The sequence below is a fragment of the Dromiciops gliroides genome, chromosome 1 (genome assembly GCF_019393635.1).
Source record: "Dromiciops gliroides isolate mDroGli1 chromosome 1, mDroGli1.pri, whole genome shotgun sequence".
NCBI classification, from domain to species: Eukaryota; Metazoa; Chordata; class Mammalia; order Microbiotheria; family Microbiotheriidae; genus Dromiciops; species Dromiciops gliroides.
Window position 1 is genome coordinate 710,550,384 of NC_057861.1, and position 12,348 is coordinate 710,562,731.

The 12,348-nt window shown below is 45.5% G+C and overlaps 1 protein-coding gene across 5 annotated transcripts in view; it reads right to left on the minus strand.

The window, feature by feature from the left end:
- Nucleotides 1-12,348, minus strand: part of MTMR14 (myotubularin related protein 14) — a 48,438-nt gene that overhangs the window by 5,651 nt on the left and 30,439 nt on the right. For 3 of the 5 annotated variants that reach the window (XM_043989454.1, XM_043989445.1, XM_043989437.1), the window contains exons 14-17: nucleotides 10,734-10,804; nucleotides 8,193-8,251; nucleotides 7,900-8,038; nucleotides 6,941-7,120 (exon numbers count right to left, since the gene is read on the minus strand). In XM_043989454.1, coding sequence (XP_043845389.1) covers nucleotides 6,941-7,120; nucleotides 7,900-8,038; nucleotides 8,193-8,251; nucleotides 10,734-10,804 — 449 coding nt within the window. Of the gene's footprint in view, nucleotides 1-6,886; nucleotides 7,121-7,899; nucleotides 8,039-8,192; nucleotides 8,252-10,733; nucleotides 10,805-12,348 lie in introns of all 5 variants that reach the window. The other 2 variants (XM_043989464.1, XM_043989473.1) reach the window with 2 other exon arrangements.

Genomic DNA, 12,348 nt, shown 5'->3' on the forward strand with positions numbered 1-12,348 from the left:
AGCAGAATGACACCATCACAGACTCAGGCAGGATCAAGGAGGGAGATTAGGCATCCTGTGACTCAGAGAGGTCCTTCGACATCATCAAAAGGAAGCGAGTTGAAGTCTTTTTCACCCGAAAAGTGGTTTTTACCATCCTGGGACACAAGGTGTGAAGTCACATGGTACAGAGTATGTGAGAGTGATCCAGAGACTTAGGGCCCAGGGAAAATCCTACTGAGAAAAGGATGCTTGCCTCTGTGCATCCAGGAAAGCAAAGAAGAAAGGCAGAAAACACGACTTGACGTTCTCTTAAGACTTGACTGTTGTCTGTTTGCACAGGCAACTTAACAGCCCTTCTGCAAACTAGTTCATATTTAGAAGCAATAACCCTGACATCTGGGTTGGCCCATTTGCAAAGACATTCCTAATAAGTCAGGGAGACTGAGCGACAGCTTTATTTTGGGGAGTTAGGGGAAGAAGATTGTTATCGATAAACAAGCAATTCCTCCCCTGCTCAGTTTACCCCTCATCGAGGCCACTAGAGCAGTATTCCATCCACCTCCTGTGTGAAACCCAGTACAGGCAGGTATAGCTGGTATGGATGGGCAGAATTCAAACAAAGTCTACCATCTGGGCCCAGACTCACCAATGTAGTTCCAGGTCCCTAGAGGAGGGGATTCTTTGATGTCCTTCCCTTTGTTCTCATCAGTCGCTGTGGCTTGGCCACAAGAACTGTGGGAAGGATTTCTGGGCCTCAGAAACAAGGACAGAACAGGCTGCAGAGCTGCATTTGCCCTTGGCCCACGGCTGCTGAATAAATGTCACGTGGATAGTTTCAGTGTTTTCCTTGTGACGCTTCTAATCCCAAGAGGCTAGCAATTCAGAACCCACCCAACATAAAACGATTCTGAAGCCAGGATAAGTAATGGATTTATTACCTCAAACGTGGTATGCCCCCCCCCCCCCCCAATCTGCCCCTGCCTGGAACACTCTACTCTTACTCAGTTCTGGAAGTGATCTGCACAGGGGTCATGGGAGACAGTGGTTGAGAATGTTCTGTTTTCTTAGCTTGATAAGGCAGGCAACTCATGCCAGCCTAGTTCACCATCTTTGAGGAGGTAGGAGTGGTTCATTTTAGACACTGGCAATAAAGTACTTACCCCCCTCCCCCCAAAAAAAGGAAGTAAGGAAAAAGAAAAAGCCACTTAAACAGCAAAGTACCTAATTTGGGACCTCTGGCACAAACAGACATCTGTGTCAAGTGAGGATCTAGTGAGCACTGTCTGTTCAAGACCTGAAGGTAAGAGTTCAAATACAACTTTTATTGAGCTGGTAAAGAGTTAGCAGATCTTTACCCCCGTGGCTAGACTGCTCTGTGACTACCAATTCCCTAAGATTCTCCAATCATGGAGTTTCTCTATGGAGTCACAAAAAACCCCAAACAAAACAACCCCACTTAAGTCTTTGGTTTTGAAAAATTTGATAGATGCCAATGGTTTAATAAGAGGTTTCGGACATAATTTTGTAAGCCAATAACTTTCTTTCTTTCTTTTTTTTTTTTTTTGCAGGGCAATGAGGGTTAAGTGACTTGCCCAGGGTCATACAGCTAGTAAGTGTCAAGTGTCTGCGGCCAAATTTGAACTCAGGTCCTCCTGAATCCAGGGCTGGTGCTCTATCCACTGCACCACCTAGCTGCCTCAAGCCAATAACTTTGAGAACATCTCCAAATAAAGAAATCCCACACCAATTGGGCTGAATCTGGTAGAGTTTCTCCTTTCAGTCTATTCTGGTTGGGTTTTAGTATTTCTAAACAACGGGTCAACTTGTTTAACAAGTGCTTTTTGTTACAAGTATTCCTCTACCATTATGAAGATTTGGAAACAACGTTGGTTTGTTAGCCTCAGTCTTGAGGGAAGAACCAGTTGCTAAAAATAAGAAACAAAATGACAGAAGCAAAGTCCAATGTAAATTTGGAGGTTTGAATACTTAGGCATTTTAGCCATTCCTAACTGCCAGTGAAAAAGTCTGAAATTTTAACCACAGCCAAATTAGCATATAAAGAATCACCTCCTAGAAGATCTCAATATTTTACCTTCGTATCACACCCAATGTCTAAATTACCATTGCACACTGTACTTCAGAGTCAAATTATGCTGGATTTTGGACAATGCAAATTCTACATGAATCAGAGGGATACTGAGTTGGTGAACTTAGTCTAGCTTAGACCCTACTGGCCTAGTAACCAGCATCACCCAGCTCCTCTGGGATGGCAGTAGTTATTAGAAACACAACAGGTCAAACAGAATGGAAAGAAGAGCAGGATATAAAGATCTCTATGGGGATGAAGACTGCATTGGGACACGAGCAAGAGGGTAATGTGACTGACCTGTGGAGGCCAAATTTTTTTTTTTTAAGTTGCTTATCAGAAGAACTTCTGATTTCCAAGTAAGACTGCTAATAAGAGTTCCAAAGGAATTCTTCTAGCCACATCTTTATGGAAGATCACCAATCAGTTTCCGTTTGTTTTGCAGGAGTTGCATTCCCTCCCTACCAGAGCAGAGACAATAGGAGGTGTCACACTGGGTTACAGTGGCAAGGTAAGATTAAAAGATCACCCCAACAAAAGAGGATGAAAAGACCCGTTCTAGCTACTGATAAAATGGATCATGGAACTCCTGATCAGCACTCCAGGGGGAGTGGTTTAACCAAGGTGACAAGGATCTGTGGACACGGCTGGGAGCAGTCTGGAGCTCTGGGTTCTGGAAACCCAAAGGTTTTATGTTATTAGAACAGAAAAAGAAATTCCTCGGGGGGGGGGGGGGGCGAGCGGGGGAAGAGAAATCTTCCTTGGCTCCTTTTTCTTCATCTCTTTCTTACCTGTAAATGCAGCCAGTTGCCGATGAGCCAGAGTAATGGAAAGCCTACACAGTCAGTGAAATCCACAAACAACCGCATTTTAATGAAAGCTTAAACTTTCCCTCTTGGCAACCTTTTATCAGAGCAGCAAATACAGACTGTTTTGAGGTTTATGTCCTTCAAATGTGAAGCTTTATACCTTTGAAGGCATACAGCAAAGCCGATTTCTAATATAGACAAAGATCTATTTAAAAAATATATATACACCCCCTGGGGCAATTAGTTGGCACAGTGGATAAAGCACTGGCCCTGGATTCAGGAGGATCTGAGTTCAAATCTGGCCTCAGAGATTTGACACTTAGTAGCTGTCTCTCTCTCTCTCTCTCTCTCTCTCTCTCTCTCTCTCTCTCTCTCTCTCTCTCTCTCACACACACACACACACACACACACACACACACACACACACACCCCTCTCTGTTTGCTAAGTACAATGCTGTACCTATAGGCAGGCAAATATTTGTGACAAAGCCCTCAATGAGAACATATCGATCATGACAAGATTATGCTTGTTTAAAAAAGAAGTGATCAGATCTGGTTCAGTCCTCACTCCCTCTTCTATCTTACAGAAGAGGAAACAGGAGTCTCAGAAAGATCCCCTGACTCAGTGGCATGAGTTCCTACCAGAACCTGAGTCAGAGGGGAGGCCCTTTAAAAGTGATCCAATCTAACCTCCTGCCCAAAGTCAGAGTCTCCCAGAGCAGGCCTCTGCTTGAAGGCTTCTGGAGTGTTGAACACAGAATGGCATTTGAACTCTCCCTCACTGGAATGCCATTCACAAGGCAAGTAAGAGAAGATTTACCAGAAAAAACAAACATCCTCTTGTAGAACTAGGATCATAGGGTTAGAGTGGAAAGGACCCTATAGAGTTTCTAATTCAACTCCTCAGACAAACTAAAGGCCAAGGCCACATGGGTATCTTCCTCTTTCCAGCTGCCCTCTCTGGGGGTAGGATACAGCACCAGGCCTGGAGTCAAGAAGACCCGAGTTCAAATCTAACTGCCCCCAGGCAAATCACTTAACTTCTTTGGATCAGTGTCCTCATCTGAAAAAGAGGGATGATAATATGAGCACCTACCTCCCTGGGTTGCAGGGGGGATCAAATGTGTAAGACGCTTAGCAGAGTGAGAGTCACGCAAGTGTTATTATCCAAGTTACACTGTGAGCCCATGAGTTTAGTGTGTGCCACAGGAAGATAGGCTGAAGCGACTCAGGATGAGGATCTGGCCTGGACAGACCGGGGGAGAAGGCATGCTAGCTCTCTTCAAGTACTTCCACTGTCAAATGGAAAACATCCAGACTTGTTCTGTTGGAGCGCAACTAGGAGCAAGAGTCAAAGTGGGAAAGGAGGCAAACTTGGGTCCAAGGGAAGGAAAGACTGTCTGGCAGCTGAGCAACTTTCAGGCGGGAGGTGGTGGCTACTGAAGCCCTGAAGGCCTTCGAGCCCAGCCTGGAGGCCCCTGATGGGTGTGTGGTCATAGGAACTCCTATTCTGGTTGGAGAACGTGGCGGCTGGGGTCCCTTCCAACTGTGCACACAGACATGTCAGAGGCACAAAGTCAATTCCCTAGGACTGGAGTAACTAATACAGGCATCAAACTAAGGTCAGGGCCTGAAAGGTTCTTTGATACCTTCCCCAGGAGGTTTTTACAGCCAGCAAAGTCTCTAGGCCTTTAGTAAGCGGGCAGCATTTCTGATCATCCAATCCAGTCCAGTGATCAGGGCAGTGAGATAAATCTAATGTTTGTAGAGGATAAGGCCAGTCAAGACAAACTTTCTTCTATAAAAACAATCAGCCAAGGGGCACTGGCAAAAAGACAAGATCCAGATCACTAGGACTACTTACAACCCCAGGCCAACAACTTGCGGACCCCAGCTTGGAGATGGAAGCCCAATTTCTGGCAGGGGTCTGTGATAGAGGTTTTACTCCTTGTCACAGGAGGCACTTCACTGCTCACTGAGAAGAGCCCGACAGAAGAGACCATCAAGCACTTTGGCTGGGCAGTATACAACATGCACAAAAGCTCCTGTGCCAGGGTGAGTGCACAGGGACTCCTTCCTTCAGAAGTCAGCAGCTACATTTCATTCCAACCAATAGAGAGCCCCAATTATAGATCCAGTCACATCCATGAACATGGGATCCAAATGATGCTTTCCCAGTGACCACTGCTAACAGGACGATCAGCAACAGAGAACAGCATGCAACTTCTCTTCCAGAAAAAAAGCTTTGTTTTGGTTATAAAAAAAAAATTGGCTCCATTTTAAGAAAACCAGGAATGGAGAAATCAGATTTACTACTCCCCCATACATGGGTGAGCACATATACATGTATATATGTATTATATCATGTTTTATATATGTGTGTATATACAGTATTATATTACAAAAGTTTTTTTTTTTACTTTTATGAATGGATTCATTAATGGTTTTGGTGTTTGTTTTTAAATTAAGGCACTGGGGGAAAATAAATGTTTACTGTTGAGAAGCTGATATCAGGAACCATGCCAAATGATTTAGAATCAAGATTTTATCTTATTTTTCCCGATGATATGTTACTATGATTTAAAAGGACAAAATTTTATTAAACTTGGTCTTTCAAGACCCATTCCCACTGTCAGCTTAGTCCAGCTGAACCCCTAAAAGATTCTGGCTCTACTGCATGGTGTTCTCATCAAAAATCAAAGACAACACACTTGCAATCTTTAAAAGACTCAGGTCGAATGTTCCCCGACAGTCCTGATTGCTGGGCACTAGAGCCAGGACTGTCATTCTACCCCAGGACAACTTGGAAAGTCAGAAGGTGGCAGTGGCAGTGTCAACTTCATTTGCTTGATCTTGGCTCTTTCCATCCTAGTCCTAATATCCCTCCTCTCCAGCCATCTCAACCCCAAGCTTTCTACCGAGGGAGGCCGGATAGTATCAGTTTATTAGACTTACACAGAATATAAGAACGACCAAGATTAACCAGTTCTCTAATCCACATTAGTGTCCTGTGTTTAAAAGTAATCCTTAACTGTAAGCATACAGATCCCTCCAGAGTCCAATCTGGAGGTGCTAATCACACTAATTTTCTGAAATCTTAACTCAGGGGTTATCTAATTAACCATTTGTCCACTGTATCCATGTAGGGTCAGAAAGAAAGGCCAGGGAGGGAAATGTACTTTGGTTGAAGGCCTATCAAAGACAGGGTAGCAAAAGGTACAGGAATGCAGCGATCACATCAGGGAAGGGAAAGCAGGAATTCAGAAAGGACGGGGAGATGAGAAGCTGGCAAGAGTCAAATGCTCTTCAACTCCTTCCACATTAAATCAAGCTCTAACCATATAATCCTTTCCTTAGGAAACACCTAAGTTCTCATTCTCCTCCCCATTCCAGTTTTTCTAGTTGTCCTCTTATGGATCCCGATAAGTCCCTCAACCCAACATTTTCCCCGTCCCTCCTTATGCTCCATCACCAGCCGGCTACATCTACACTATTTAGCTCTTTGACTGGGGCTAGTCTTGGATTCACCTTCCCTTTACAGGCTATTTTTAGTTCCATTTCTACCTTCTTCATACTGGGAGAGAAGAGGAATCCTTCAGTCCAACCCCTTCAGCTTTTGGGCCCGGAGAAAAGCAGCTTACTGAAGGCAGAGCTGAAACTGATGTGGAAGGGGCTGAAGATATTACCCTACAGACATTGTTTTGTCACAGGAGGCTTGGTTTTTGTTGTATTCTTAGGCCCTAAGCCATAACCAGCACATTATCAGGTCTCTGTCCCCAAGGGAAGGAGACACACGCGCACACACACAACAGTGCCTTTTTCTGAGGCTATCACCTATGAATTTAGCTGGTCATGACTGCCTTCCAGTTGTTTATTTGCTTTTCACACCAAAGGAACTTCTTTATCAAACCCCCAACACAGCAGCAGGAGATAAATAGCTACAGCTAGGAGAGGAAGGGTGCCGCATGCTACTTGCACTTTTTTAGACTCAGGACCAAAGAGGCAGCACCATAGACGGCTCCACCACCAGCAGCTCCTCCTCTGCTGACTTCAAACACCTCACCTGGTTTTGGGGACTTCCAGGGGACTGCTTCCTGTTCGGAAAAAGTTGTCAGAATGATTAGAGGATGACGAGCTGGAAAACTTGGCTTCCATAATTCCTTGATGGGAAGGCTGCCTGTCTTCTGGTTGCTGGGGACGGTTCCAGGGCACAGTCTGGGGAGAAGACGTATGACTCTTCCTCCTGCAGAGGAAGAAGCAGTCACCTGGAGAGGCTCTTCCAAGTCTACCTCTCTAGTGTCAAAGTCTCAGAATTAATTTCCAAAAAGAGAACAAGGTGGGAGAGGTTTGCGCATTCAGCATGATTTATGCCTCACAGAATACCAAATGCAGGTGAACCAGTGGGTAGAAGGGCCCAAGTTAGCCCTGAACATTAGGGAAGGGACATACTAGAACACAGCCTGCCTCTGGCCCATGTGCATACCAGGGAAGACCTACTAAATCAGGGCAAACACTCAGCAAATGGCTTCTGAAGCACTGGAGAACTAAACACCTCCCCCAAGCCCTAGTCACCATTTCCTTCTCCTTTCTCCTCCATTTGCTCACTCTTCTTGACCCACCCTAAATCTGTCCTTTCAACCACCTTTCTCCTTTTCCTCATTTCCTAAAGGAGGGGAATAAGGAACCAACCCTTTCAGTACAGACTGCTGGACATCTCTTCACTCCTGGAGGGGAGGTATTGTCTATCCACCGACTCCCAGCAGGTACAGCAGGCTCACAGGAAGTCAATAGCATCCTACACAGACTCCTTATCTTTGGTGGGGTATGCGTTTGACCACAGCGGTGCCCCATGGCAGATGGCTAGCTTTAGAGGGGGTAGCAAGTCACCCAGGGAACAAAGCTTCATTCTGTCTATTGTCCACAGGTGGTCCCCTTTATTCTCGGTGTTCCAGTCGAGTCCCTGGCTGCGCTAGTTATGGCCATAGTTATACACTTGGGGCCAGCTCCAGGTGGGCTTCTTACCAAGTTGCCTGTGTCTGTACTGCTGTCGAGCCCGGGTCCACAGGTTCATAAGGGAAGCTCCCTGTTGCTCCTGGGGAACTCTCAGTGACGAGGGAGAAGTCGCTACTTAGGCTGGTCGTGCTACCCCGATCCCTCCTTTCTAGAAGAGGCCAGAGGGAAAAAAAAGTCATTTTTGAGAGGAGAAAGCTAACGATGCCAGCAACTAGGGACCCCAGACCAGCTCCACCCCTGCTGCTGCTGGGTATAGGGGTTTCAGTCAGCAAACACTGACATGATGGGGCCCCACAACTCACTCAGATTATAAAGGTCATCTACAGTGAAGCCCGTGTCCCTGGCTGGAAGGCTCTTCCTTCTGGAGAGAAAGAGAGACGCTGACGTACAGCACAGATCGGGGAATCAGTAAGCTTTAAGGCCAAAGCCTAGCTGTTCCTTTCGCAGTTAACTGTTCAGAACACAAGGTGAGCCTGAAACTGCCAAGTGCCCAATGAAGTAACAACTACCAACTGGGTGACAAGGTCTTCAAGCTGTCACAAGCGCTGCCAGGCTCTTCCGCTAACCTTTCTCCATAACCAGGCAACCCCTGGCTCTTCTCTCGTGGGGCTCATCTTGACTTGTACTGTGTGCCAGGATAACTGGGCTGCAGCCTAGGCTGCAATCCTGCACCATGAACGTCTCTGGAACGTTCCAAATCAGATGTTTCAGACTTCAAACTCAGCATGTCTAAAACCTAACTCATGATGCCTTTCCCCCCCCTCAAACTCACTTGTTCTGAAGTTTCCAGTTCTGTCAAACACACCACCATTCTTCCAGGCTTATAACCTTGACTTTATCCTCCACCCCGTAATTCTCCCTCACCCCATACATTCCCCAACAGTTGCCAAACCTTCCTGTAACTACCTTTTCTATTCCTTTCACATGACACTCATCTCCTATCTCTGTCTTTTTGGTGCTGTCCCCTAGGCTGGGAATGCACTCTTCTTAATTAATTACTTTTTTTTTCCTGGTGTGAGGCAATTGGGGTTAAGTGACTTGCCCAGGGTCACACAGCTAGTAAGTGTCAAGGGTCTGAGGCCGGATTTGAACCCAGGTCCTCCTGAATGCAGGGCCGATGCTCTATCCACTGCACCACCTAGCTGCCCCAGAATGCACTCTTTGTTCAACCATCTTAGAAAACACCTAATACAAGGTTCAAGCACCACATGAAGTTTTTCCTGATGTCTTCCCAACTCGTGCCTTCTGTAGGTACCTTGTAGTTATTTTCTTTGTGTATTTGTTCTACATATACCTTAAAGGACCATATAAATGCTAACTATATACTAGTCTCTTCCATGAGAATGCCAACACTTTGGAAGCCAAGATCATTTTCACTATCTGTATTTGTATTCCAAATACCTAGTACAGAGTAGGCCATTAATAACATTTGCTGAGCCCCTTGGATTTCAGATATAGAAACTAACTATTCTAAGTCAAAAACATCTGGATTCTAGAGCCAGACAAAGCATCTGAATATATTTTCTAGGAGCTTGGACTTCATGGAGATGAGCCTACTGAGGAGGGAGTTCTGTAGCAGCCAGCCACTGAAAGGTCAAGATTCCTTAATCAAGTGAGATACTGTATTTATAGGTACCACCCTGATGACTACACTTTACTGTATCCCGGATTCCCAAATGGGAAGCCATTTCCTCCAGTTATGAAGTGGAAGTGTGGAACATTCTTATGCAAGTTCAGAATTTAGTTGTGGCCACAACTGTGTAAAAGTTCTTTTGACTCCTTGTGGCTAATGTTTTTTTGAATAAAGCTCATGTTATGATCCTATTCTGGGTAACAATTTGGAATAGAAAATGTAGGATCACAGCTCTTGAAGACATGAACCTGAAGCCAGCCAGGCAATTCTGATGTTTACTGTGAACTGAAACCTCTAATGGGAGACAGCAGAGAGAATTCTAGGACTTCTACAGGGGTTAAGTGACCTACCCAGGGTCACACAGCTAGTAAGTGTCAAGTGTCTGAGGCCGCATTTGAACTCAGGTCCTCCTGAATCCAGGGCCTGTGTTCTATCCACTGCACCACTTAGCTGCCCCCAGGCCAGTAGTTCTTAACCTGGGATCTGTGAACTTGTTTTTTCATATTTTGAACACTATTTCAACTTAGCCAGTAGGGGTTCTTAACCTTTTGAATGACTTCTTTGGCAGTCTGGGGAAGCCTAGGGCCCTCTTCTCCATGTGTCTTAATAAAAACATAACAGGACTATAAAATATATCAATTATGTTTACATATAATTATCACAATGTTACAACTTATTCACAGGTAAGAGCTTCGAGAGATTGGTGAAGGTTTGGCTCATGTTTCCTCATGGTAATAGTGTAATGGGAACCACAAGATAGTGTGTCTAAGGACCCACTCCTGTTTATCAGTATACTACCCTCAATACAAAAATTTAATCTCAAAATATTGCCTGGGGGCGGCTAGGTGGCGCAGTGGATAAAGCACCGGCCCTGGATTCAGGAGTACCAGAGTTCAAATCCGGCCTCAGACACTTACTAGCTGTGTGACCCTGGGCAAGTCACTTAACCTCCATTGCCCCGTGCAAAAAAAAAAAAAAAAAAAAAAGATATTGCCTGAGCTCTGCTTCTCCAAAGATCCTTCTGATGACAAGAGAATCCAAGGGACCTTTTGGTGGGTGCTTTTGGAGTCTGTCCCATTTCTCGAGAGTCTACTGAATTTGCTATAAATGAAAGAAGAACTGGGCCAGGCCCCTGGGGTCCTTCCCCTTGCCTGCAGGGGTACAAGTGGCCATGATCTTGAAGGCAAGGAGAGAGTAGCAGGCTCCTTACCTCTGTGACTTCAGAGCAGAGAACTCCTCAGAGGTGATGTGCTTCAAAAAACTGAAGCAGAAGAAGAAAATCTGAAGGAAACAAAACCCGTCCGTGGAGTGAACATCAGGCTCTGAAGAGAGCAGGGCCTCTGCTTGTGTACAAGAGGTCTCTCTTTTCCGCCTCCCTCACCCCACCCCTTGCTTCTGAACCCAGCCAGACTCCAGTGTGGAAGGAGAATGACCCATCAGTGCTCCAGGCCTGACACAAAGTGATCCGAGCCAGTTTCCAGACAAAATAAGAAGGTACAGTCTATGGGATTCACAGAATAAAGTCAGAAAGAGGGGCCTCGGGGCTGGAGGGCAGGAATGGAAAGAGGTAACAGGAAGAGGGAGAAAGACAGGTTTTTTTCCCCTTTCCCAATAGACCAAGAAGGCTGGACCCATGTTTCTCAAATTCCACCTGTCAACTCCCTAGGTTTCACATTCCCTGCCACCAAAAAGGGCTACATGATTTCTGTGCTGTTGAGAAGGGTAGAAGGATTAGAAACTTTTTTTTTTTTTTAATCTCAGGAAAGGAGGCTAACAGGGAAGAACAGCTGGGGAAGGAGATAATGGGGGGATTAATGAACACAGCAGGAGGACTGCCGACAAGGAGCAGGAGAACAGAGGGGTTTTTATAGTGATGGTGGGAAGGAGGAAATAATCAGGCTGAATCATTGCTGGTTTTCAGCCCCCTCAGAACACTGGGGAAGGAGAATTGGGCCTAGAGTCTCAGCGTGGTCCCACCAGGTCCCTCCAAATCCCCACACCAGAGACCTTGTTGCAGAGATAACTAAGGGATGTATGTAGGTCATGCTGTCTAAGAGGAATGAATGAATGAATACCTTGGGCCAGGATCATACCAAAGTTTTGAGACTTAGACTAAACTGTCAACATGAATGGCAGGCCTGGTTCTGAGGCTCAGAGGGTACAGAAATGCCCAACTGGAATTCCACATCTTCTCCTAAGCTTTCCCTGATCTCCTTCCTCCCCTCCCCCTGCCACAGCATGGAGTTTTATACCCGACCCCATAATTTGCTGTTAGTTATTGTGTAGATATTGCATAGCTAACTTTTAAATCGTGCGTAAAGGTTTGCCCAGTGCTGTTTATATATTTTCACTTCAGCCTCATGCCAATCCTGAGAGAAGATTAACCCTAACCCTTTTACAGATAAGGAAACAGGTTCAGAGGCCACAGTCACATAGCTAGCACCACAGGTAATATCTGAATTCAGCTCTTCCCAGCTCCAAGTCTGGCAAACAAGTCCACCATGATGTCTCCTCTTATACATCCCATTTCCCTACTAAACCAGGGCAAAGAATCTAAACTTTTTGTGGCTCTCCCTGATGCTGAAAAGTGGTCTACAGTTAGAAGTCATTTAGTTAATATTTGTTCAACTAAATTGTTCAGCAGAAGTTCCAGGTTCTTCCCTCCCATCATTTGGATGAAAGAATCCTTCTTCTCCCTTTGCTCAGGCTCTTCCTTTCATCTTCTACTTTCACTTCACTTCCCAGGCTTCTCTTGACAAGCCAACTTATACTGGAAGGGTGTGAGAGCCAGCAGAAGAGACACCCCCCCCCCCCCCCAGCAATCA